General features: G+C 35.5%; 1 protein-coding gene across 1 annotated transcript in view; it reads right to left on the bottom strand.

The window, feature by feature from the left end:
- Positions 1–27,585, bottom strand: part of MIB1 (MIB E3 ubiquitin protein ligase 1) — a 136,244-nt gene that overhangs the window by 8,702 nt on the left and 99,957 nt on the right. Inside the window, exons 13-20 of the mRNA XM_041757927.1 lie at positions 20,663–20,795; positions 17,298–17,384; positions 15,405–15,566; positions 11,626–11,807; positions 9,704–9,896; positions 5,355–5,433; positions 2,188–2,301; positions 766–866 (exon numbers count right to left, since the gene is read on the bottom strand). Of these exons, the coding sequence (XP_041613861.1) occupies positions 766–866; positions 2,188–2,301; positions 5,355–5,433; positions 9,704–9,896; positions 11,626–11,807; positions 15,405–15,566; positions 17,298–17,384; positions 20,663–20,795 (1,051 nt within the window). The remainder of the gene's footprint in view (positions 1–765; positions 867–2,187; positions 2,302–5,354; positions 5,434–9,703; positions 9,897–11,625; positions 11,808–15,404; positions 15,567–17,297; positions 17,385–20,662; positions 20,796–27,585) is intronic.

The raw sequence follows: 27,585 nt of genomic DNA, 5'->3' as shown, positions 1-27,585 counted from the left end.
TTCCTTTCTACTGAAGTATCACATCTATACAGAAATGTGCACAAATCATAAACGTACAGCTTGATAACAGTTCACAAACTGATCAGATGTATGTAATCGGCACTTTATGTACCTCTCTATAAAAAACTTCCTCGTGCTCCCTTCCAGCCATTCCAGCTAAGAAAACTACTACGCTTCATTAAACACATCTGTACATTTTTTTTTACAAGTTTGCTTACCAAAACAATATCTTACTTACTTATACTATTATAATGACAAATTTTTCCAAAGTATTTTTAGTAATTTATATTCCCATCAGCAGTGTGTGAGTTATGCCTGCCTGCTATGTATTCTAACACTTTGTATTGACAATTTCTAACGCTGAGTTTTCCATGCTGTCAGGTAGGTGAGAAAAGGCACCTCACTGTAGTTTTAGTTTTTATTTCTTCTTCTTTTTTAATGTAAGTTCTATGCCCAAAGTGGGGCCTGGACTCACGACCCCAAGAGTCCTTACTGCTCTACTGAATGAGTCAGCCAGGTGCCCCAATTTTCATTTCTTGATTACTAATCTGGTTGAATACTTTTCATGTTTATTGGTCACCTGTGTATTTCTTCTTTTAGAAAGTGCCTGATTAAATCTTCAAATCATAATACTTTTTGCAAATATTCAAATATATAACTGACATCCTAACATGAACCTCACTTACTACATAAACGTTAGTTTTACAGGAAAATATTAAATCCCATTCTTAGAATCATCATTTACCATAAAGAAATCATTATTACCTGCTCTTTAATGTCCTGTAACTGCTGCTGCAGCTTTTGCACATCAGCATTGACATTGGTATTATCCTTGTCCTTTTGTAACACTGGAATATTTCCACTTGCTACAATATGAGTAAAATATTTTAATGTTAGGACTTTTTTGACACATCAATGAATTTTTTATTTCTAAAATTATTACTGCTTTATTAAAAACACAAGACTATTAATAAAATCCTCCTTAAAATTTTTTCTCATTCATGGACAATAAGATACATACATTCACATTATACTCCTTCATTTATAGTCTTCAGAAAGAAATAAATTTGCACATTATTCTCTATTTATATTTAATTCAGCTAGACAACAATCAACACACAGATGTTTGGGTTTTCCGAGGCTCTACTTGGTTCCTTTAGCAAGCTCACAAATACATTTTATGCTTGTTTTCTCTGTTCTCATGTTGTACACAAACCCAAGGATGGAGGCAGCACAGCATTTTTAAGGTAGTTTTGGCAGCAGTGATTATAAAGTCTGTTAGATGACGTTTATGAGAACACACAAAAACCTAGGCTTCTTCCTTTATGCCCAACCCTCATTGCTATTGATTGGAGAAGAGGAACTCCATGCAAGGAAAGCTGTGACCATCAGTGGGTCTGCTAAATGGAGGGAAATTTTTTTTTCCAACTTTTTTTTTTTTGTTTTGTTTTGTTTTTTTGTTTCCAACTTTTATTACTCTCTAGATTTTTACTTTTTTAACTCCAGTTAATTTGTCCCTGGGATTTTTATTCAACTCTACTGGTGATAAAGACCAAAAGCCCTGAGCAAAAGTGGTTACACTGAAGTTATTCCTCATGTGTACACAGAACAAAGAAATCAAAGATACAACCCAAACCTGTATCTAGAGCAAAGATGAAAAATACTTTTATACAGCTATTGTATTAAAAAGGTTGAAAGTAAATAATTTACTTTTCACCTTTCTACTTCTTGAGTTATATTTCAGTATATGTACAGTTACTCTGTCCCAAATAAATACTATTCTATAGAATACTGACATGCACTAGGTAAAACCTGCTACACAAAGGAATGATGTGTTAATACTTGTGTAACTGAAAAAAAAATTGTAATATGCTGTTCTGCCAAGATATACTAAATTTAATCTTAAAAGAGCATATTTTCTTTAAGCAAGAATACAATGATTTTCTTTATATCATACATGGAAAGTTTCTTAAAAAATAAATGCTTATAGTTCTATGGTCATAATGCAAGCTAGAAAAATATAATTTCAAGTTTCCTGTAACAAGAGCAAAACCCCACCCATTCCTCTGTAGATTCAGGTCACATACCTTGTGCTTTACAAGGCAACAGTGTACTACACGTAAGACAAATGTTCGTGGAAGTTCCAAACAGAAGGAAGTAAGAAAAAGCTCAAGAGAATACACTTACAGATGTCATCAGTGGCATCTTCTGAACTTTTCCCTCCACAACACATAATGAAAGGCACTCTTCGTTCAACTACTGCCCGACACTGCACACACTTTTTCATCAGGCTAGCACAGTCTGGAAAATAACAATAGGATACTTCTTATAAGAGACAAAACAAATAAGAGGGTTGCCTTTCTCTGCTCATTTTTGTAACTCAAATTTCACACTGAGATAAACATTAAACAAATTCTATGCATACACGATTCTACCTTTGTAAAATGTTACCAACCTATGAATGTATATTCTCCATAGGCAACCTCTAGAAGAGAGAAGCCCACTGTTACGAAAATAATGTCATTTTCTAATACATTAGAACAAATTGTTAAAGAGATTTTTGTGTTTTCTTAAATAAAATATTTCAAGATCTTAAGGTTGAAAATAAAGGAGGGAGATAATTTTCTTAAGTTTTAACTAATAAAGAACTATAAAATTGCTCACATTATTTTCTAAACATACTTTCTATTACAAATAGCTTGTCTCTAAAACTCCTAAAATATGTTGAAGAATTCTCTTCCTTCTCTATCAAGTTGATGTAATCTAATAAGGAAATGGTTTAATAATTACTTTTTTAATGTAGCAATCAAGAACATAAAAAAAATGTGTCAAAATGGACTTTATGATATTTATATATCAGAGGATTGCTCTCTCATTCCAAAAAAGAAATACCTAGGCACAATTACAGGTTGTGGATTGTTAATTCTACATCTAAAGTTGCTAATTACAAAATAACATATAGTGCTTCAATATATCCTTTCCCATTAGCATTTACTATAGAAGTATACTCCTTAGTCTATGTACCAAGTGTTTTTATCATTTAAAAAACATGGAAAGTATATAACAACTGTGACAGGTATCTAGGGATAATTTACGAACAAACACTAAACTTTAATAAGGTACAAAACCACTGACATGGACAAGATAAGGCATATACTCCTACTAGTGTTTAGGACAGACAAGGAATATCAAGGTTGATCTCATGTCAAGGACTAAACAGAGATGGGTCTAATGCTGGCTTATGCATGATGCACTAGGTAGGAGTAGAAATCTCATTTGAGATTTGTCTTCAATCTGAAGGCAGATTTTTTTCTTAAATTTAAAGGATTAATTTAAATGCCTCAATACATAATCACAATTATCTCAAATTCTTTTAACTATTAAGTTAGGTTGTTATATTTCTTCTATAAAATGTTTCTTCCTTCTGTCCAAAACAAATAACAACCTCTCCTTCCTCTGTCCTGTCAAGGACATTTTATACTCTTCAAGGTTCCAATATTCTGCTTAACATTATTGGGATGGAAGTAATGGACTAAGTGCTTCACTGTACATTCCTATAAAGAGGGGCATTTTCCACCTCAATTTTATCTTCCCAAGCAAATAAATGTTTAACAATGTGTCTGTACAATGGAGAAAACAATCTACTTCTTACAGTTTTTCTGAAGATCAATGAGGAAACACTAAAAGAGATTAAAACATCTGGTACAAGGGATGCCTGGGTGGCTTAGTCGGTTATGGGTCTGACTCTTGATTTCGGCTCAGGTGATGATCTCAGGGTGATGAGATCGAGCCCTACACTGGGATCCGTGCTGGGTGTGGAGCCTGCTTAAGATTCTCTCTCTCCTTCTGCCCCTCCCTTGACATTCATGCTCTCTTAAAAAAAGAAAAATGTCTAGAGGCGCCTGGGTGGCTCAGTCAGTTAAGTATCCGCTTTTATCTCAGGTCATGATCCCAGGGTTCTAGATTGAGACCCACATCAGGCCCTCTGATCAGTGGGGAGCCTTTCTCCCTCCCCTGCTCCCCCTGCTTATTCACTTTATTTCTGTCAAATAAATAAATAAATAAAATCTTTATTAAAAAATGTCTGGTAAGAGTTCAGAACTTAATAAAAGCTGCTACTCTTGTTACATGTAAATACCAAGACAATGTAAAATCTTTGAGAAACTTCCAGGGAAAGTACTGCAGTAAGGCTTGAAAATATTATCAACTACTCATTATAACCAGCTTTTTAATTCTCTGTAGGTCTTACTTAGGTCCATGACAAGGGCCAGCAAACTATAGCCTACAAACCAAACCCAATCAGGTGCTTGTTTTTGCTCATTTTTTTTTTTTCAGGAGGCTCCACACCCAAAGTACAGCCCTAGGCACAGGGACTTGAACTTACAACCCTGAGATCGAGACCTGAGCTGATATTAAGAGTCAGATGCTTACATGATTAACAGACTGAGCCATCCAGGCACCCCTACCGCATGCCTGTTTTGTAAGTAAAGTTTTAATGAAAAGCAGTCCCGCCTTTCATTGACATGTTGTCTATGGTTGTCTTTGCACTGTGACAGCAGAGTTAAATAACAGGAAAGAGTTAAGTGGGGTGCCTAGGTGGCTCAGTGGTTGAGCATTTGCCTTTGGCTCAGGGCCTTGGCTCAGGGTGTGATCCCAGAGCCCAGGATGGAGTCCCGCATCAAGCCCCCTACAGAGAGCCTGCTTCTCTCTCTGCCTACGTCTCTGCCTCTCTGTGTGTCTCTCATGAATAAAATCTTAAAACAAAAACAAAAAAAGACAAAGAAAGAGGCAAATGTTGAACAGTACATGAATTTGAAAAGAACAAGGGGAGATATAAAAAGCAAAGGCCTAAGAGATATTTTAAAACATCACTTGAACTTTAATATATTCTCCCAAAGAGACCTATCAGCTCTTCTGACATAAAGATGAAGAAAGGTTAACAAGGCCAGACATTATAGCCCCAAATAGTTGCTATAGGTGATTCAGTAGGAGGGGGAAGTTGCAGAAGAGGCGATATCACGGTGAAGATAAATGAAGATGTGCTACTTTATATGTGAAAAGGGCTAGACTAAAGGTTTCAAAATTCATTTTTGGAAATAAATTTCTATTGTGTATGAGAAGAGATCATCTTGTGCTGATTCATATGAAATCAAAATGTGAGTCGGTAGAACAAGGAGAGACATAGGTGACATTACACATATAGTACAGAGGAAGAGACAGAAGGTACTAGAGAGGCCCACCAATGTTTTATATTCATGGGTTATTTAAAAAAAAAAAAAAAACCTCCAAGTTATAATTTGTTTCATTTTCTATTTTTATAAAAACACTGAGTAAGTTTTGTGTAGGCTACTTACTCTCACAAGCACACATGTGTCCACAAGGTTGAAAAAGAACAGCTGCTTTCTTGTCAGAGCATACCACACATTCTTCAATCTACAAAAAAGACATTATACCACAAGTGTGAACATCTACAGATAAATCTCATAACTCTAACAGTGCATTTTGTATCCAAGTGTATTTCCTCTATAAGGCAGCAGTCTCAGCACAGGAAACAATATGCATTCCTCCTCTGTCCTCTTGGTTACTCATCTTTCCACCTTTATAAACCCTGGCCCTTCACAGGTCCTATGTCAATGTTGATCTCGCTCTGTCCCAAAGAATGATAAAGAAAACTTCATTTCCTTTGTGGTCAGAAAGACCAGAAAAGACTTTAATTAAAACAAACAAACAAACAAAAAAAACCACTATTTCGACATAAAAATTTTAAAAAACAAAGAAGTATAAAAATAAATATAAGATAAGCTAGATTTCTAATATTAATTTAAAAAAACCCAGCCAGATTCACAGAATGCTAGATCTCAAGTGGTATTTTTCTGTCTATCTACATCTGAGGAACTTTTCCGGGACTTGGTCAGTTCCCCCATGCTGGTGGGAGATCATGGCTTTAGGCTGCTCTTTCTACCTAATCTCTAAAGCCACAAGTCTGTTCAGAATTTCCCTCAATTTTACCTCCTCTTCATCTCCACTTCATCTGAGTGTTGAGTGCATAGCTATTTCTTAACCTTGGCTCTTGGCTTTTCTCACCCCCATCCTGTCCCACTGCTCTTGCTTCACATCCATCTGTCACCTGTTCTCCTTCTTTCTGATACACCTTGACATTCACATTCACCCATATCTTGCGCCACTTAATATTACTGTCCAAAAAGGATCACTCACCTATCAGTTCACCTAAATATTGCATACATGCTCTCTCTTTTTTTTTTTTTTTAATTTTTTTATTTTATTTATGATAGTCACAGAGAGAGAGAGAGAGAGAGAGAGAGGCAGAGACACAGGCAGAGGGAGAAGCAGGCTCCATGCACCGGGAGCCCAATGTGGGATTCGATCCCGGGTCTCCAGGATCGTGCCCTGGGCCAAAGACAGGCGCCAAACCGCTGCGCCACCCAGGGATCCCATACATGCTCTCTCTATGGGCTTTCCTAACTTATACCTTGCATGTACATAGAATTTCTGTAGCTGAATAACAGGAGAAAACTGCAAGACGTGGCTGGTCGAGATCTTTGTATTCCTGGATTCAAATTGCAGCTCCAATAATAACAAATTATCTAAAACACTGTTGGGCCACAGCTCTTTTTATCTGAATGATAAAGAATAACCTTTCTTCATAGGGTAGTAAAGGATAAATGAGATATTATGTGTGGAGTGTTTATTTCAAAATCAAACATAAAATCAGTGTCCAATGCATGATAATTCTCTTCTCCTCTCTATATAATATGTGCTATTTCTTTAAAAGATTTTTTTTTCTTTAAAAGATTTCCAATGCAATTGTTTATACATCTCAATTGTAAATAAAGAGTTTAAAATAATCTAGCAAATTGATTTAAACATTGACTTACCAAATCCCCTAATATATATGAAGAAAATCTTTGTAGCCTTAGCTTTTTTCCCCTTTGAATTTTTTCCTCAGGTTATTCCCCCCCCCCCCCCCTCAGGTTATATTCCCAGGAATGGAATTACTAAGTAAAGCATGTTTATTATAACAGCTCATAAATATTGTCAGGACAGTCTTTCAAAAACATGAACCCCGGATCCCTGGGTGGCGCAGCGGTTTGGCGCCTGCCTTTGGCCCAGGGCGCGATCCTGAAGACCCGGGATCGAATCCCACGTCAGGCTCCCGGTGCATGGAGCCTGCTTCTCCCTCTGCCTGTGTCTCTGCCTCTCTCTCTCTCTCTGTGACTATCATAAATAAATAAAAATTAAAAAAACAAAAACAAAAACATGAACCCATTTAGTAATAAGCCTCCAGCAGTGTTTAAGAGAGTGCCCATTTTCTACTTTCCTGGCTAGCATTTTTAATTTTCACTTATGCTAATTTGATAGGAATGGTTAATGGTAATTCATAATTTTTTATTTATATTTCTTTAATTGCTAAAGTGATGAGCCTTGTTTATTCCCCCTTCCTCTCTAAATACTAGTTTTGTAATTTGTTTCATCTTTAATGAAGATGTTCATTATCCTTTAACCACTTGGGGTCACTATTTCTTTATATTCAAAGGCTCTGCAGCTAACCTGTCAGATCTATTTGGTGGGTATATTACTTTTTCTACTTTTCTCCAGTTTTGAAAATTTCATAATTTGAAAGTCATTGTGACAGCCCCCTAATTCTTGGAATTCAGAAGTGGTCTAAAAAGGAATGACAGCATATTCCTCCCTCTCTAGCTCTCTGTTGCATCAATCTTCCTTCTGTAGACACTTCTAAATTATGTCTGTGTATCATCACACAGGGGAAAGAACAAGGACTTAAGAATCAAGAGACCTGGGCAGCCCTGGTGGCGCAGCAGTTTAGCACCGCCTGCAGCCCGGGGTGTGATCCTGGAGACCGGGATCGAGTCCCACATGGGGCCTGCTTCTCCCTCTGCCTGTGTCTCTTGCCTCTTGCCACTCTCTCTCTCTTTCTATGTCTCTATGACTAAATAAATTTTTAAAAAATCTAAAAAGAAAAAAAAAAGAATCAAGAGACCTGCATTTAATATTCTGGGTATGCTTCTCTGAGCTTCAGTTTTTTCAACTGTGAATCCTAGAGCTGGACTAGATGACCAGTAAGGATTATTCTGTATCTAAGACTTTGCTGCTGGCAGGCAATGTGGGGCTCTCAACTCATTTTACATCTCTCTTAAAGCACCTACAACATCCTATATGGCAGAGTAGCTTTTAATCTAAGTCATAGTTTACCAGCAGATTACATATTTTTAAGAAGGGAATTATATACACTTCGCTCAACTATAAAGCAAGTGCTGAATAAAGATTTGTTGAAATAACGCTTAATCTACACAAAAAGTTTCAAGTGCAACAGATTATACAGATCAATCTAAAAACAAGAGAATGGCTGAAATTTCTTTCTGATGCAGTCCTAAACTATTGTTTAGTGAGCAGGTAACTAAATCAAATTATAAGTACCAAGTAGAATGATCTTCATCAATTAAGTACAGATGACACAGATATAACACATATAAAATGCCAACAGAGTACCTACAGACAGTTAAGTGCTGTGAGTTCACCCTTCCCACCTTTACAAAGGGACTCAGCAGCTATGTGCCTAATGCTGCTACTCCAGGATCTCCTATCCAAAAATAACTTCCCTGTACTTTTTCTTGTGCCAAAAATTCTTCTTCTGGATCATAGAAAACATCCAGTCTTAGAAGGTTCCCTATGAAAATGTAAAAAGCCCTGGCAACATAACACCTTTTAAGTCACTGTCAGCTAATTCATTATAAGAATTAATGCTAGCTCCTTTCTAATTAATGAAGGTAAATGAATAGCTTAAGAAACATCAGGGGAAAATGAAGCAAATAAAAAGAAAGGAATAAAAAAAGTGTATAAATTTCATAAGTGAAACCAAAGAAAACCAAACATATCTCCTGGTTTAAACTACTCACCTTAAAAGAAATCATTTGTAAGAAACTTAAATCTCATTTTACCCACACATACGAAAAAACTAAAAGGAAAATCAATTATTTCAGTACAAACCAAATGAGTAAGACGGTACAGTTACGATAAAGCACTAAGTTACACAGAAAAAGAATGAAACCGGAAACCCAGAAAATACTACTTCTCAAAAAGCAGAGTCAGACAAGATAAAAAGTTCAGAGTGGATACAGAATTGGCTTTCATTAACAACAGGATGATCAGACTTTATTTGCCTCTTGGTAGGACACAATACAAAGTGAATAGCATCATCTGTGAGAATTTCTTGCCAAAAATGTTTAAGCTGACTCTAAACAAGACATTAGATCTAACTTCCAATTTACAGGAAACACAGAGGATAAAGAAACAAACAACACCGTGATAAAACAAATCCAAAATGTGTGACATTTTACCAAACGACGACAACAAAACAACTGGTCAAATATGAGTCCATGTACTCAAAAAAAACTACAATAAAAAATGGAATTAAGTACATCTTTAGGTTATAAGAGCCTTTGACAGCAAAAGAGTAGATCAATTTTATTTTCAACTTCTATAGTTTACAGTTAAATAAGGAAACTCAAAACTGTTCTCTTGATAAATATATAAATTATACATTCTTGTATTTAAATCATTCTTAGAAAGACTGAAATTTAATATATGGCATCATATAATCTTATTATTTATAGTCTCAAAGAACTTCATAAAATGATAAAATATTGTATTAAAAATATATTACCTTTGTCCTGGACTGAACTTGTTCTTTACAGATGAGGCATTTCTTGACTCGTGGAGAACATAAAGAACAGGTAGCAATATGTCCACATGGGCCAAAAAGAGTATCTCTCTTCATATCTGAACACACCATGCACTCTTCCAAAGTTTCAGAATCATTACTAATCATAGAAGGACTTCGAGAACCCACCTGGCCACTAATAAAAGAAAATATTTATCATCAATCCTATTAATTAAAATGCTTTTTAAAAAATTGACGGCATCATTAGTATACATAAAACAGCTTTAGTTATGTTAAAAAATTAAGCTGTAACATCCATATAAGAAATAGTATATGCTATATTTTTCTATTTATATACACCTCTGCATCTTTATGTACTTCTAATACTATTCAAATTTCAAACTGAATAGCTCACCCAATGGAAAAGGGTGAATCTTCTTCTAACAGAGAAATCAAAAACATTACTCACAAAAAAATTAACATAAACACAGTTTCACTCAGAATCTGTTTTATCTATAACAGACCCAGCAGAGAAGGGCAGAGAAATAAAACAAAAATTCTAGCTAGAGCCCACATTAGTTTCCCTAACTACAGGCAGAATGAAGCATCATCAAAGTCCATAACTGACATGGCACTGTGGAAAACATGTCATTGCAGCTGCTGTTCAGACATTTCTCTAAATGTATCCTTGGGGAGAAAACTCTACTATGGAAAGACAGAACTCATCTATAAATAAATAGATACAAGACACAGAAGTACATATATAAGACCAACTACAGCTATAAAAAGAGGATACGATTTTACAATTTCTACCACAATCTTCAGAAACTCACGAATACCCATGCATGCACATACAAAGGGACTTTATCTTATACACCGGTGTTAGTTATTACTGCAGAAATTATAGTGCATTCTATATTTTTTGATGCACACTGTCATTTTGTAATAGGATTTTATGTTCCTTAAGGATACACTTAGAGAAATATATATACCTCATTATGTTAATTTCCCCATTAACACAGCTCTATGTATGGATTCCAAAGAGAAGCCATTTATCACTATACCCAAATTATAAAAGAGGCAAGAGAACACAAGATTAAAGGACAACTACTGAAATGTTCAGTGACAAGAACCAAGTATAAAGGGCAATAACAGATACACAGTACCATTTAGATTAAAAAAAAAAAATGTAACGAAATATACATCTTTGTATGTCTACAGTATCTCATAATAAGAAAATCAGTTGCATTATAAATAACTAAAATCACTGATATATTTTACTTTTAGAAAAGAAGACAAGTATGAAATCATTTTTAAAGACAACTCTATCAGGAATTGGTTCTTTCTTTCTTTTTTTTTAATTTCTTTTTATTGAGTTCAATTTGCCAACATATAGCATTACACCCAGTGCTCATCCCATCAAGTGCCCCCCTCAGGAATTGGTTCTTTCATGTGTTCATTCTTTCAAATTCTTTCAATCCTTCAGTGATACTTAAGTGAATACCTGTCAGGCAATGTGCAGGGTGCTAGAATTACTAAATTATCACAGGGTTTTTGTAAGATACACCTTACTGGTGAGCATGTAAAAAAGTCTATTAAAAGTTTTAAATACATCTAACATTAATCACAGCAACTTCACTAGTAAGGCTTTTTCTTATAAATTCCTCTAATATGTAGGAGTACTGGAAGATCAAACTGGTTTAGAAAAGTTTCTTAGCATTTATTATGCATAAAGCATCATATTCAGTAATGTAGAAAATACCACATAGGAGACATAGTGCCTGTAGGAAAATTTTTAAGGAAGAAAGGGTCAACACAAAGATGAGCAAAGACAAAGACATCTTCAAGTAATCAAGTCCTCCATTATGAAACCACATGGTACTTTATACAGAGAGAATATTTTTATGATAATAAATGATACAAACCTGACTTTTTCCTTATGACACTTTGCCAGTGCTTTGCAGAGACTTGGATCAGGACAGAGATCAAGCGGTGATTGACCTTTCTTATTTCGAATGCTAAGATCAGCACCATTGGCAGCCAAAAAACAGGCAATAGACGCTGCACTCTTCTTCTCTGCCCCCTGGGTACCAAGTCCCATTATTAACTGAAATCAAATGAAAAGAGTCATGATTTTCTCCTTGAGAATCAATTCTCACCACCAAATATGTGTGTGCATGTATTATTCAAAATAGACATATTATTATACAAAAATACATGTCTGGAAAGAACTAATGGCTTACGCAGATATGGTGGGCCTTTATGAGTTGCAGTCCTAATATCTATTCCCCTCTTCACTCCAGTTTTCTCAGGTATATAGCTTGAGAACTCTCTAGTTTTACAGGTGGACCAAAGAAGGCTAAGGTCAGTCAGATATCCACCTCATCTATGTGATTAGTTCAGGGATGACAAAATCAGGTCAATTAGGCCAATAAAACCCTAGAACAGGACATCTGATTGACATATTGAGGAAATAGTAGTCCCTTCTCTCTCTATTTATTTATTCATTTATGAGACACACACACACAGAGGCAGAGACATAGGCAGAGGGAGAAGCAGGCTTCCTGCAAGGAGCCCAATGTGGAACTTGATCCCAGGACCCCGGGATCATATCCTGTGCTGAAGGCAGATGCTCAACTGCTGAGCCACCCAGGCATCCCAGTAGTCCCTTCTCTACTCAATTTAGCTCTGGAGGTGCTAATAACGAACATGAAATAGTAAGAGGAGAGATGAGAGAGAGATGAGGCTCAGTTCCTTGGTTCCAATACCAAGGAACTGAGCCAAGAAATGGAAGAGGAAATAAATCAGGTTCTGATGTCATATGAGCTACTGATTCAAACATGTTCTCAAACATCCATAGAGCATCTACAATGGACCAACTACTACTTTTAGCACTTTCCATGAATTCACTCATTTAATCTTTACAATAACTATATGGAGGCAATTATTCCACTCCTTTATAAAATGAGAAAGGAGGCACACAGGAGTTAAGAGAATTTACCAATGGTTATATAGAAAGGCAGCAATTCTCAAACACCTTGGTCTCAGAACCCCTTCATATTCTTAAAAATGATTCTAAAATTCACATGGAAAGGTGAAAGACTTAGAATACTCAAACGACTTTGAAAAAGGAGAAAAAATTTGGAGGACTTTTCCCTGAATTGAATGATTATTATAAAGCTAAAGTAATAAAGACAGAGGGTTGGTATCACATAGTTAAAGACACAGATTAAAAGAAGAGTGTACAGGATCCAGAAAGGCTCACATATATGGTTAACTGATTTGTAATAAAGGCACAATAGGCAACTCAGTAGAAAAGGTCTCTTCAACAAATGGTGATCAAATAACTGGAACATCCATAAGACAAAAAATGAACTCGTATTCATACTTCATACCATATATAAAAATTAACTGAGGGACGCCTGGGTGGCTCAGTGGTTTAGTGTCTGCCTTTGGCTTAAGGTGTGATCCTGGGGTCCTGGAATCAAGTCCCACATCGGGTTTCCTGCATGGAGCCTGCTTCTCCCTCTGCCTGTGTCTCTACCTCTCTCTCTCTGTCTTTCATGAGTAAATGAAATAAAATAAAAATTAACTCCGAATGAAACACAGTCTGATGTAAGACCTAAATGTGAGACAGAATCCAACAAAATACTAGAGAACACAGGTAGCAAACTCTTTGATCTCGGCCACAGCAACTTCTTGCTAAACATGTCTCCAGAGTCAAGGGAAACAAAAACAAAAATGAACTACTAGGACTTCATGAGGACAAAAAGCTTTTGCACAGTAAGGGAAACCACCAACAAAACTAAACGGCAATCTACCAAATGGGAGAAGATACTTGCAAATGACAAAGGGCTAGCATCCAAAATCTATAAAGAATTCATCAAATTCAACATTCAAAAAATAAAAAATCCAGTTAAGAAATGAGTAGAAAACATGAACAGACATTTCTCCGAAGAAGACAAATGGCCAACAGACACATGAAAAAAAGGATCAAATCAGGCATTATCAGGGAAATACAAATCAAAACCACAATGAGATACTACCTCACATCAGTCAGAATGGCTAAAATTAACAAGTCAAGAGACAAGAGTTGTTGGTGAGGATGTGGATAAAGACAGAACTCTCTTACACTGCTGGAGGGAATGCAAACTGGTACAGCCACTCTGGAAAAACAGTAGAAGGTTCCTCAAAAAGTTAAAAATACAACTACCCTATGACCCAGCAAGTGCACTACTAGGTATCTATCCAAAGGATGCAAACATAGTGCAAAGGGGCACCTATACCCCAATATTTATAACAGCAATGTCCATAATAGCCAAGCTATGGAAAAAGCCCAGATGTCCATCGATGGAAAAATGGATAAAGATGATGCAGTGTGTATACAAACACAAACACACACACACACACACACACACACACACACACACACACACACACACACAATGTAATATTACTCAGCCATCAATAAGAATAAAATCTTGCCACTTGAAACGGCCTGGCTAGAACTAGAGGGTATTATGCTAAGTGAAGTAAGTCAGTCAGAGAAAGACAAGTACTGTATGATTTCACTTATATGTAGAATTTAAGAAACAAAACTGATGAACACAGGTGAAGGGTAGGAAAAATAAAATAGGTTAAAAACAGAGAGAGACAAACCATAGGAGACTCTGAACTATTACAGACAACAAACTTTGGATTGCTGGAGGGGAAAAGGGTAGAAGGATGGAATAAACTGGGTGATGGGCATTAAGGAGGGTACTTGATGTAAGGAGCACAGGTGTTATAGAAGACTGACAAATCACTAAATTCTACCCTGAAATTAATGATATACTATATGTTAACTTGATTTCAAAAGGAAAAAAAAAAGAATCATAGTTCTAAATGTAACAGCTAAAACTTAACGAACTTCTAGTATAAAAGAGGAGAAAACCTTAGTGATCCTGGGTTTAGCAAAGATTTTTCAGAAAGGACACAAAACACAAACAATGAAAGAAAAATTTATAAATCAGACTTCATCAAAATTAAGAATTTCTGGGGATACCTAGGTGGCTCAGCAGTTTAGCGCCTGCTTCAGCTCAGGGTGTGATCCTGAAGTCCTGGGACCGAGTCTACATCAGGCTCCCTGTATGGAGCCTACTTCTCCCTCTGCCTATTCTCTGCCACCCGCCCTGTGTCTCTCATGAATAAATAAAATCTTAAAAAGAAAAATTAAGAATTTCTGCTCTTCCAAAAACAGTATTGTAAGAATGAAAAGACAAGCCAGATGAGGAGAAAATATGTGCAAATCCCGTATCTGATACAGAACTTGAATTCAGACTCTTAAAACTCAATAGTAAGAAAACAGTTCAACAATGCACAAAAAATGTGAACAGATACCTCATCGAATACATATGACTGACAAGCAAGTGAAAAGATGTCCAATATCAATGACTACTGAGTCATTAGGGAAATGTAAATCAAAACCCCAACATACCACTACACACCCATATAAATGGCTAAAGTTAAAAAATAACCAAACAACTTTCAATAGAATTAGAAACAATATAGTCAGAATTAACTATTACTTAGTCCATAAACTAAGTTTCTACATATGCAGTTCTAATAAAATATTTTATCAGAAACAGATTAAATTAACCACAAATATAGATCCTGCATTAAAAGATACTTCCAGTAGTACAGAATTAAAGATTAATTTACTCACTGTGTTTTTGGATGGCTCCCATGCAGCATCTACCTTCCCCACATCTTGCATATCTTGGAGCTGACGCAGCTGAGACAAGGTATGATGCCTCAGAGCTTCATGCAAAGGAGTATCCCCATCCTTATCCTGAATATCTAATTTGGCACCTGCACGGACCAAAAGCTAAAAGAGAAAGACATCTTATTTTGCTAAGGTCTCTCTGGCCGATAAGAAATTACTACATATTTAAAGTAACAGAGACAAAATCAGAGAGGGAGACAAACCATAAGAGGCTCTTAACTATAGGAAACGAACTGAGGGTTACTGGAGGGGGAGGAGTTAGGGGATGGGGTAACTATGTGATGGATATTAAGGTGGGCACTTGATGGAATGAGCACTGGGTGTTATATATAACTGATAAATCATTGAACTCCACCTCTGAAACTAATAATACACTATATGTTATTTAATTGAATTTAAATAAAATAAATTTTGATAAATAAAGTAACACTGACAGATCCCTGGCCCTACCTGAAGGTAGTGATCTCAGAGTCATGGGTCTACTTAGGATTCATTCTCCCTCTCCCTGGACCCTTCCTTCCCCTGCTCGCTCTAGCTCTCTCTCTCAAAGGAATAAATAAAATTTGTAATAATAAATACACCTTTAAAAATTAAAAAGATTTTGTCAAGTAATTTCTACACCCAATGTGGGGCTCAAATCCACAACCCCAACATCAAGAGTTTCATGCTCTACTGACTGAGCCAGCCATTATCCCCCCCTTTTCTCCTTTTAATTGCAGATATGTGAATTAAGTACTTCCAATAGGACCAAATTGTAAATGTTCACAATTCTACTACTACTTAAAGATATTAACTTATTTCAAGCAAGTTATTTATTCTATTCTCTTTGTGGTTAATTTTCTCCAAATGTACAGTCATAAGGAAAGTCCAAAAATCACAGATAAATGAAAATATTTTTAGTAAGAGGAATTTTAGGTAACAATGTGAAGTGTGTGCTAAACTACTGAGGTATTAATATAACTCAAAAATATCTTAAATATAACTTTATATTTAAGACTTTACTTATAGTGCTTTATTGATTTTCCTAATCCTTTCTACAAATGCTGTCAGAGTTTTAAAAAAACACAACAGAAGACAATCTCAAGCATATGGTCTTACCTGTCTTGGCAAATTATCATTTGTTGGTGGTTTTCCTTTTTTTTACTTTGTTCCCAAAAGTTTACATAAAATGTCACTCTAGGACAGTGTTTCTCAAATTTGAACATGCATGAGAATTACCTGGAGGACTTGTTAAACCACAGATTGCTAGTTCCCACCCCTGGAGGTTCTGATTTGGTCGGTCTGAGGTGGGGCCCAAGAATTTTCTACCAAGGTCCCAGGTGATGCTGATGCTGCTGGTTCAGCTTCTAAACTTTAAGAATCACTGCTCTACAAAAAAATTTTAAACCGATAATCTTTCAAATATTTTCTCTGGAATATCAGATTAGTCAAATAAAAATATATATTTCAGTTTTTTTGGAATCTGTGCAATAAACGTCCAACCTAAGCTTTTAATTATAGTTCACTCTCAATTACACAAATTAAGAGGAAATGTACTTTTTAAAAGCCAGTTTATATGTTACCATGAAATTCTCTGATTTAATATTTTGGGAAGTCGCAAGTCTGGCAACCAAATTATACAACAGACCTTGAATATCAATTTTAAGATTTTTTTCCCCTATTATAAATTAAAAAATCTTTACCCAACTAATACAAAATATTAGCCTAAAATCATAATTTTTACAACCAACTATGCTTTTTGAAAGACCTAACCATGTATAATTTTCAAGACCTTCTAGAAATCTGTCTAAAAACATAACTATCAGGTAAGATTCTTCTTAGTAAATACTTTACCCTCACAATCTGGGTGTGCTGTCGTTCAACAGCAAGGTGTAGGGCAGTCTGTTGGTTCACATTCTGGATATCCAGATTAGCATTACCCTGAAAAAGAAGAATGAAGTTTACATACTCATAATTTGACAACCCTGGACACTAAAACTAACACTTCATTAGAAATAAACAACACAGAACACTGTTGACCACTCTCCTCCCTTCTAGCTACAGCAACATTGTTCTCATAACAGTAGCTGGCGATACAGCAAGAATTAGATGGGGCAATAAACTTTCTGAGATAGAACAGCAAGTTTACAATAATTACTTATTATGGTGACTCCATCTAGGAACAGTTAAAAAACAAAGTTCAGTACAGAGCTCAAACACAGCTCCCTCTCAATCTCCATTATATAGCAACAGAGGTAATTACCTCCTTTTAATTGTAAATAATATTTCCTGAAGTTCTATTAGTGAGTCTTCATATTGGATTTAGATTTACTTTAATGACCTAATAAGGTCACCTCCTCTTGCTGCATGACTGAGCTCTTATTCAGTGAAAAGGAACTTCGCTGGAGGGTGAGAAGACAATGCTTAATTAGTACATAAAAATACTTACTAAAGGGAAAGCACAATGTCCTACCAGGGTCCTGGGATAGTCAAAGCACTATTTGAGAACAGTTGATGCCAAGGACAGAGGAAAGGAACTGAAAAGCAAAAGTCCTAAACTTATTGGCACAAGGGGACCTAGAGCTTCTAGAACTTAAGAGGCATTCTGCTATTTCATGATCATTTCCTCGGCTCTAACACAGTCATAGTGCAACTTATTTCACACGGTCAATATGATGATGGGATTAAGGGTGGGCTGCCTCAAAATAATGCCACTTTGGCATATTGATTATTTTGAATTAAAGTTACTTAAGAAATAGCCAGAGCAAGGACACTGTGACCTTCCTTCATTCCCCTGAAAGCAGAAAATAAATTCCCCATGTGAAGGCTATCCTTCCCTGCATCTGAAGGGTAGAGGGCATCCTTATTGCCAGAGATAAGAAATTAAGGACCAAGAATTACTATCTAAACTTTGTTACTTCATTTATTTATTTGCTACCCCAAGTGCAAACCCCTTTGTGTATTCTCCACAAATTATTATTTGTTTAAAAGGTATAAAAAGTTGCCTCACTTTGGAGAGTCTCATATTTTTCTGAGCTCCCACGCATACAAAATTAAATGTGTTTTTCTCCTATTGTTATGTCTCATGTCAATTTAATTATTAGACCAGCCAAAGAACCTAAAACGGAAGAAAAAATTTTCCTCCCCTCCAGTAAAGATTCAGAAGAAAAGCATGTAAAACCACCTATATACAATGTCTTGTGTAATAATTTTAAAAATTAAATTAAGAAAAGGACTACAGATCCGTAAGATAAACTTTATCATTCTGTTTACATCTTAGAACCATTCATGCCCTCTGAATACAACTCTGAAACCCCACCTGTGCCCTTGCTTGGGGTATTAGGTAGACTTGAAACTCCAACAATGCTATGACATATTCTGGAAGATCGGAGTTTCTGATTTGTTTTTATTATTTATGTTTCTCTGGGTGTCATCAGGAAGAACTTGATCTCAGCTTGTTTTCTTACCATGCCTGTTCTCATTAAATGCACAAAGTGAGAGATTTTCTTTTTTAAGTTCCTGAACTTTTCCATCATTAGATTTTCCAAAGTAGTATTCACTGTACGGAGGTACTATAATTCCTTTATCTAGAGAGTAGTTCATGAACATCGAGCCCACTTCCAGTTTGAGGTTATTACACGTAAAGCTGCTAAAAATATTGTGCACTAAAGTATTTGTGAGGAAATATGTCCTCAGTTCTCTTGAGTACATACCTAGAAGGGGGGCTACCAGGTTGCATAGTAAATACATGCATAATTTTATTAAGAACTGCCAAAACTTTCAAACTTTCAAAGTGGCTGCTCTAAAAAATACCAGCAATGTCTGAATTCTAATTGCTCCACGTCCCAACTAACATTTGGTTAATCTTAGTCATTTTCATTGATAGTTAGTACCAGAAGCAGATTAGTAGTATTTCACTGTGGTTGTAATTTCTAATATGTGATTATTGAAGCAAAATCACAGGAAATATGGTCAACATCAAAAAATAACTATTTCCATTTATTTGTAATATACAATTAGAAACTGAAAATTCAAACAATACAATTTACAACAGCATGAAAGAAATGAGTTAAGATAAATCTGGGGGGGAAAAAGGTTCAATATAAAATGTGCAGTGCAACCAGAATGTCAAGACTTTTTAATGGAAACTAGTAATCCGATTCTAAAATTTATAGGGACGTTCAAAAATCTAAAATATTGAAGTAACTCTCAGAAAAAAGAACAAAGAACAAAGTTGGAAGAGTTACTTTAACGGATCTCAAGACCTAACTAAAAACAATAATCAAGACAGTGTGACACTGGCATATCGTTATCTGTATTTTGCATTGAAAAGGAAATTATCACAATTAACAATAATTTGAGAATAGTAACCTTAATAATAAAGGCTTATTAGTCAATGGTACTGGTGACAGATGATAGCTACACTGGGGTGAGCAGAGCATAATGAATAGTATCCGAATGGTCAAATCACTATGCTGCTGTACACCTGAAACTAATAAACACTGTGTGTCAGCTATACTTCAATGTGATGCTAATTACACATAATGAACAATTTACTAAATGTTCCTGCTATTTCATCTTCTTAACTAGACTAAGTTCTGTGAATCAGAGATCACAGATAATTCTTTGGTAACTTCAGTGCTTCTATATGGCATATGCTTCATTGAAGTATTTAAAAATTTTGCTGAAAAACTAAAACATCATAAAACTATAGTAAATAAATTCCCCCAAAATCCAATCTCATAAAAATGTGGTGTCATCTTATTTCAAAGATGAATCAAATGACTGAAGTGAACCTGCTGCTATCCAGTCACAGATTCCTGGAGTCCAGCAGTAGACATGAACCGAATCCCCAAGTCCTGGCTGTAGCCTGGTGTTATCTGACAGCAACTAGCCACACTAGCTTAGATACCAACATAATGGTTCTTGGCCTTATGGCTGATGGATACTTCTAACAACAGTGGTAGCGATTCTGGAAAATAACTTATGCCTATTTCATGGAACCAATCTAGGAACACTGTAGAAGGGAATAATCGGGCTACACACACACAGACCACTACCCTCCATTTAAGAGTGTTAGGCAGAAGAATGAAGTGCACCATATCTGAATTTCCATAATCATGGGATTTTACTGTAACTTATCAATAGGTAGTTGATGAAGTAATAAACGAATGGCAACGGTCCAAAATTGTTAAAAATTATGGCACAGCTTTTCCTACCTGATGTACCAACAGTTCAGCCACTTCTACATGATTGTTAAGCGCAGCCAGATGTAAGGCAGTATAACCATCATCTTTCTTCTCATCCACAATCCATGGTCTTGGTAATTTAGACAGTAAAACACGCATTGCACTGAAAATCAAGTTTACATGATTTTGAGATTTACATAATTTGATATTTAAATATTTCACTATTTTCTTTAGAAAAAATGTTCAAAGAAAACTTCTGAAATCAAATAAAAACATTCTTCTTTAAAGAAAATCATGCACCGAGAGAAACATGAATTGTATTTTTTTCTAAATCTCTAATGTGCAGTTTTTTGATGTTTTAGGAGGTAAAGAAACTATCACCATTTAGGGAATAGAATCAAACTAGAATAGGAGTGTTACAAAAGGAAAAACCTAATGAGAGAAAAAAAAAAAAAAAACAAAGGAGAAAGAAATAGATCCAAACAAGGACAATTTATGGTCTTTTGGAAACTCTTAGGTTCAACTTGAATATAATCTATTAATGAAAGAGTAAATAAAGAAAAGCCAGGTTAACAACAACAAAGTAAGAATAGTGATAAAAAAACAAATTTCATGTAACTGGTAGATTATCATGAACTGTAGTTAAAAATCTGACATATATCATTTAGCAATGCTAAATCCAGTTGGTATCTAAACACACAAACTGGTAATTACAATATTTAAAATTTTGGGATCAATAACAACGTATTTCCAGAGCAAGAAAGTTATTCTAAAGAACATCAAAAAGTAAAGCATAAAAGAGGAGGAGAAGTCATTATCAAGAAGTGATGCTTCTTCAAAAAATAAACTATTGGGACTACATCAAAATAAACTTTGCACAGCAAAGGAAACTATCAACAAAACAAAAAGGCAACCTCCTCAATGGGAGAAGATATATGCAAATGATGTATCTGAGAAGAGATTAATATCCAAAATATGTGAAGAATTTACACAACACCAAAAAAACCAATTTGATCAAAAAAATGGGTAGAGGACCTGAACATTTTTCCAAAGAAGTCATACAGATGGCCAACAGACATATGAAAAGATGTTCAACATTACTAATCATCAGGGAAATGTAAATGAAAACCACAATGAGACATCACTTTATACCCGTCAGAATGGCTAAAATCAGAGACAAGAAATACGTGTTGGTGAGGAGGTAGAGAAAAAGGAACCCTCTAGAGTACTGCTGGTGGGAATATAAATTTGTACGGCCAGTGTGGAAAAAAATATGTTCTTCAAAAAATTAAAAATAAATCATATGATCCAGTAATTCCACTACGAGGTATTTACCCAAAGAAAACAAAAACACTAATTCAAAAACATATATACATTCCTGTTGCAGTAAACAGTACACTCCTATTTACTGCAACATTACTTACAAGAGCCAAGATATGGAAGCAATCCAAGTGTCCACTGACAGACAAAATGGATAAAGAAGATGTGGTATATATACACAATGGAATATTACCCAGCCATAAAAGAAAAAAAGGATGAGGTCTTACCATCTGTGACAACAAGGATGGACCTAAAGGGTATTATGCTAAGGGAAATGAGTCAGGTAGAGAATACTACATGATTTAACTTACATGTCAAATCTAAAAAACAAATGAATACACAAACAGCAGAATCAGACTTATAAATACAAACAATAAACTGATGGTTGCCAGAAGGGAGGGGAGTTAGAGAGGGGGAGATACGGGCTTCCAGTTACTGGATGAATGAGTCACAAAAGGGTCAAAGGTACAGCATAGAGAATATAGTCAATGATATTTAATAGCACTGTATGGGGACAGATGGCAGCTACACTTGCAGTGAGCACAGCATAACATATAGAGATGTTCAACCACTATGCTGTACATGTGAAGTACATCATATGTCAACTACACTCAACTAAAAAAAATTATTTTTAAAGAAATACCTAGCCCACTCCCAAAAAAGAAAAGTAAAATTAAAAGCAACTTTTCTTACCATATACCAGTAACTGCTTAACAGAAAGATTTTATGCAGAAAACTCATAACTTCGAAAAATCCTCCCTTAATATATGTATCCACTATTTTGTTTAAGACTGAGAAAATGACTACTCCTATAAAGAGTGTTGGACTTGGCATGGACCTGATATACACACATTAGACATTAGGGGTTTTCCCACTCCTAACAAAAGACATAAAAACCGAAACACTTTTAAATTTGTGCCAACAAGGGGGTGGAGGGGAGCAAGCATAATTACAAGCATTAAGCTTTACATCCAAAAATTATTAAAAAGCCTTTCTCTGCTGTATTCATTTATTAATGTTTATGATAAATAAAATATAAAGGAACATGAAAAAATAATAATAAAATTGTGCCAACAGAGTATTAAAAGACAAGAAATGATAATAAGACACATATTGGGATAGTTTTTCTTAGGTGATACATATGAAAGATAAAATTTTGAAATAGAGAAATGTTACAAACATATGGAGAAATAGGCTGAAGATGTAGAATAAGAGTGTATAAATGAAACTGTAAGCCTATAAAATGAGAATAAGGCCTAACAAGACCCAGAACATATTTCTTTAACATAATGGTCTATGAATCCCATGTAGGAAGCCCAAGAAATCTCAAAACAGTCTCTGGAAGATCCAAGTACTTTTTTTTTTTTATGATTTTATTTATTTATTCATGAGAGACACAGAGACACACAGAGAGAGAGAGAGAGAGAGAGAGAGAAACAGAGACAGGCAGCGGGAGAAGCAGGCTCCATGCAGGGAGCCCGACGCAGGACTCGATCCCGGGTCTCCAGGATCACATCCTGGGCTGAAGGCGGCACTAAACTGCTAAGCCACCCGGGCTGCCCAGATCCAAGAACTTCTAAAACTGTATTCAAATTTGGAAGTTTACAGCTTTTATCAGATTTTAAAATAGGTTTGTAACCCAAAGTATACAGAGAATCACAACTTAAACACAGCTTTTAGTGGTTGTTACTAAAGTCATCATCACTGCTTTGGGGTGACAAAATTATTTCAAAATCTATGGAAAAGTATGGACGTATCTATATGTCCCAGAGAAATGCACGTATCTATAGCTCTGCCTACAATTTTGAAAGAGTCTACAAACCCCTAAATCCCATTTGTGGATCTCACAGAAAGTTCAGGTTTCCTATTTTAGTTCGTTTACAGTAATTGTGAGTATTCTGATCTTCCTCCTTAGGTAGACTAAAATAAGATACTAGATATTGGGGTGCCTAGCTGGCTCAGTGGTAGAGTATGTGACTCTTAATCTCAGGGTTGTAAGTTGGAGCCCCACATTGGGTGATTACTTAAAAATAAAATCTTTAAAAAACGAGAGAGAGATACTAGATACTATGTAACTTTGACTCAGATTCTTAACAGGGAAAAAACTGGTACCACATTGTACTACTGGATGTTTGGATTTGGCATAATCATGGTGCCAAAACATTATCTAGAACTCTACACATATGTATGTAAGAAATGACCATGTAAGAAATGAATTTATAAGGCTTTTATGATTCTTTTGGAGAGTTTAGAAGATATAAGCAATAAATCACGTGGAAAAAAACTTTTATTAAAAATAAAGTGAATTCATAAGATAGTAATGTAAACACTTACTGGTTTAAACAAAAACTGATAGGATTATGTTGAGAGAAATGGTGTAAGAGACAATGTCAATAGTTTTAAATCTTCATTTCTCATGACATGACATCAGTAGATATTATCTACAATTGATAAATTAGGAAAACTGCAGGATAAGATGGAAGTTACTGAATAGGGAGGGTGTTGGGGGAAGCAAAGGGATGAAGAGGGATAAAGCAGAACACATTCTTTCATTATAAGCTTTGTAGTAGTATTTGACTTAGCTATGTATATATGTATCAGATTTTTAAAATTTAAGTCAAAACACTAGAATAACATTTAGGCTTACTATATTAACATCTTTTAACTTGCTTCTTTAGTTCTTATAGCCAAACTATACAAATATGACATAAGTTTTACATTATAAAGTGTGGTTCATGCTACTTTCACGAAGTTTTCTTTCTTTTTTTTTTTTTAGTCATATTACTGAATATCCTTGAGAAGATGGTTCTTGTGAAACCATGTTTCCCACTATCTTGCATTCCTGTTTCAGAAGTACCTTCTCATATTATGCTGCCAATAACTCAGAGAAAAGAAAGGGAAAGAGGAGCAGTTTCCTTCTCTGAGCATAAGCTATCCACTGACATGTGGATGTCCATGCCATCATAACTTGTCCTTCTGGGCTTGTATTTCCTAAGTGAACAAGTGAGAGAAAGCTGAAGTCTCTCAGAAAGAAGAGCCATGGCTCAGAAGATTAGTAAGGCATTTAAACAGAAACAGAGACGTATTTTTGAAAACCTACTCTCTCTACTATCTCACTCCCTTATGTCTTCTTGCCTTTTCCTCTCAGTACAAAATGTGTAAATGAACTGTCAGGGCAAAAGAAAGATGGTAATTCCAAGCTACTGTTACAAGTAACAAAAATGATCCCAGTCCCTTCTAGATTACATTCTATAAAGTATATCAAATCCTTATACTAAAATGCAAAATTCAGATTTTCAGAGATCATGTTTTCACTTCAGAACCAATCCATTCTGTTAATTAGTCCTACTTCTGTGGGGTGGACAGTCTGAGGAGCCCATAATCCAACCAGGAAAGCCAATGTCAGCTATCCCCTGCAGTGCTGTAGTTCCTGAAGAGGAGACTTATGCTACAAGCACTCAAGTCCACAGAGTTGCTGAGATCAGGGTGTGACCAGTACGACACATCAATAATTTGATTAAGTCAAAACTCTCACCTGTGGAGCACAGTGTATGAGATTTGGAGGTATTTTTCCTAATGTCCATACACTCTTCTTTATTTCTCAATCTAGTTGTTTTCCAAGAGGTTAAGGACATGGATGGTTTAAAGGTAAGATCTTACTACCAGTTAAGCAGGCATTTGTGAACAGTGCCAAAGAAGCATTAAGTTCCGGAACAACTAATAGTGGTGCCTAGCATAATCCCTGGCACATGGTAATACTCAAACGTTTGCTGAATGATGAACAAATGAGTTCTAAGAAGTAGAGGGGACAAGCAGCTGTCTACATTGGTATGTAGCAGTCAAATGGCACTGGGTCCATTTTTAGGGCCTGCCATCTTTTACAATCTTTCTTCAGAGACAGGCAATGTTTTCCAAATGAATCCAAGTAGCTGAAGTGTGGAGGCCTTACTATTAGAATTACTTAATGTAATTCTACACATTAGAATCGCTGAATAGCACATATTAAGTGTTCAATAAATGCTTGCTAAATAAATTAATGAAACAATCCCTTAAATAATAAAGCCAGAATTCATAAAGGAATCTACTAAAAGTTGATCAATCCCAAGCAGAAGTTCTTTAGGGCATACTAAATGCAAACCAGTATGTGATATTCTACACATATTTTTGTTCGATACCCACCCCTATCAGAATGGATGCAGACAAGAAGCCTGAGAGGATGTATACTCAAAATCTATCCATGGTAATCACTTTAATAAATGAATATGGCTGTTTTTTATTTTCTTTCACCTATTTTTAACTAGTGAATAGATGTTTTTAAACTTTTTTTAATGTGCTCCCCGCTCGACTTTTTTTGACAGTACCACAATTAAAAAGCTCATTAATGGGCAGCCCAGGTGGCGCAGCGGTTTAGTGCCGCCTGCAGCCCGGGGCGTGATCCTGGAGACCCTGGATCGAGCTGGATCGAATCCCATGTCAGGCTCCCTGAATGGAACCTGCTTCTCCCTCTGCCTGTGTCTCTGCGCCTCTCTCTCTCTCTCTGTCTCTATGAATAAATAAATAAAATCTTAAAAAAAAACCTCATTAATTTAGCTTAATTTCATTAAGTGGAAATTTAGTAATGTAGCAGAATTTAGCTCAAAATGAAAAAGAGATATACAACAATTTAAGCTGCAGAAGAGTTGTATAGCTGAATACTCAAGTATTCTGATACTAAAGACAACCAAAATTATCTCTTAAATGACCTATTTCTCCTTCTATGTTATAGGCCAGGGTCCCATTTTAATTACCTTTATATCCCCTTTGTATGCCTAGTAAAAGGAGCTCAAAGTTCTGTTAACTGGAACGAAAGAAGAAACAATCATTTTTCTGAATATAATGGAGGCATTAGCAGCCTATTACATTTTTGGTATACTCTCAAGCCCCCAAGAATGGTAGGTAATTCCCTAACTGGTTTGTTTCATTATTAAAAACAAGAGCAGCAGCATACTGTTGTGGTAAAGAGCTTACAGTCTGAAGCCAAACTATTTGGGTTCAAATTCTGGCATTAGCAAACTAAATGGCTGGTGACTTGAGTAGGTTACTTAACTGTGATGCCTCGGTTTCTTCATCTATAAAACATGAGAAGAATCATAGATCTTATCTCAAAGAAGTTACTATGAAAATTGAAAAGGGCTTCGAAGAGTGCCCAGCACTTCATGTGTTTGCTTCAAAAACAAAACAACAACCTTTTACTGCTACAAAATGGTTTTAAGAAATAATGAGGTGATTTAGAAACCTGAAAATTAACCTATCTTAATCTGAGACATGTATCATCTCACAATATGTGTAAAAGTATTCCAATATCTAGGAAAGCTGGCTTTTCAAAACTGCCAAATGTCTACAGAAGCACTGCTTTAAAATAGCCATCCAAAATAATTCACCTGCTATGGTATTAAATGCTAAAGACAAAAAGAATGTCAAGGACAAACTTCCCTCGTAGGAGAATGAGCTTAAAAAACTGGTAACAGTTTTTCTTAATTTTTAACTGAATCAGTACTTACCAGAATACTGTATTTGAATTAAGAACAAGTAAGAACAAGGTATAGGTTTGGTTTAGGAAAGAAACCTGTTTGTTTGTTCTTGGGCATTTTTAG

The sequence above is a fragment of the Vulpes lagopus genome, chromosome 1 (genome assembly GCF_018345385.1).
Source record: "Vulpes lagopus strain Blue_001 chromosome 1, ASM1834538v1, whole genome shotgun sequence".
NCBI classification, from domain to species: Eukaryota; Metazoa; Chordata; class Mammalia; order Carnivora; family Canidae; genus Vulpes; species Vulpes lagopus.
The sequence above is the reverse complement of the archived record's forward strand: the minus strand, read 5'-3'. Positions and strand labels throughout refer to the sequence as shown.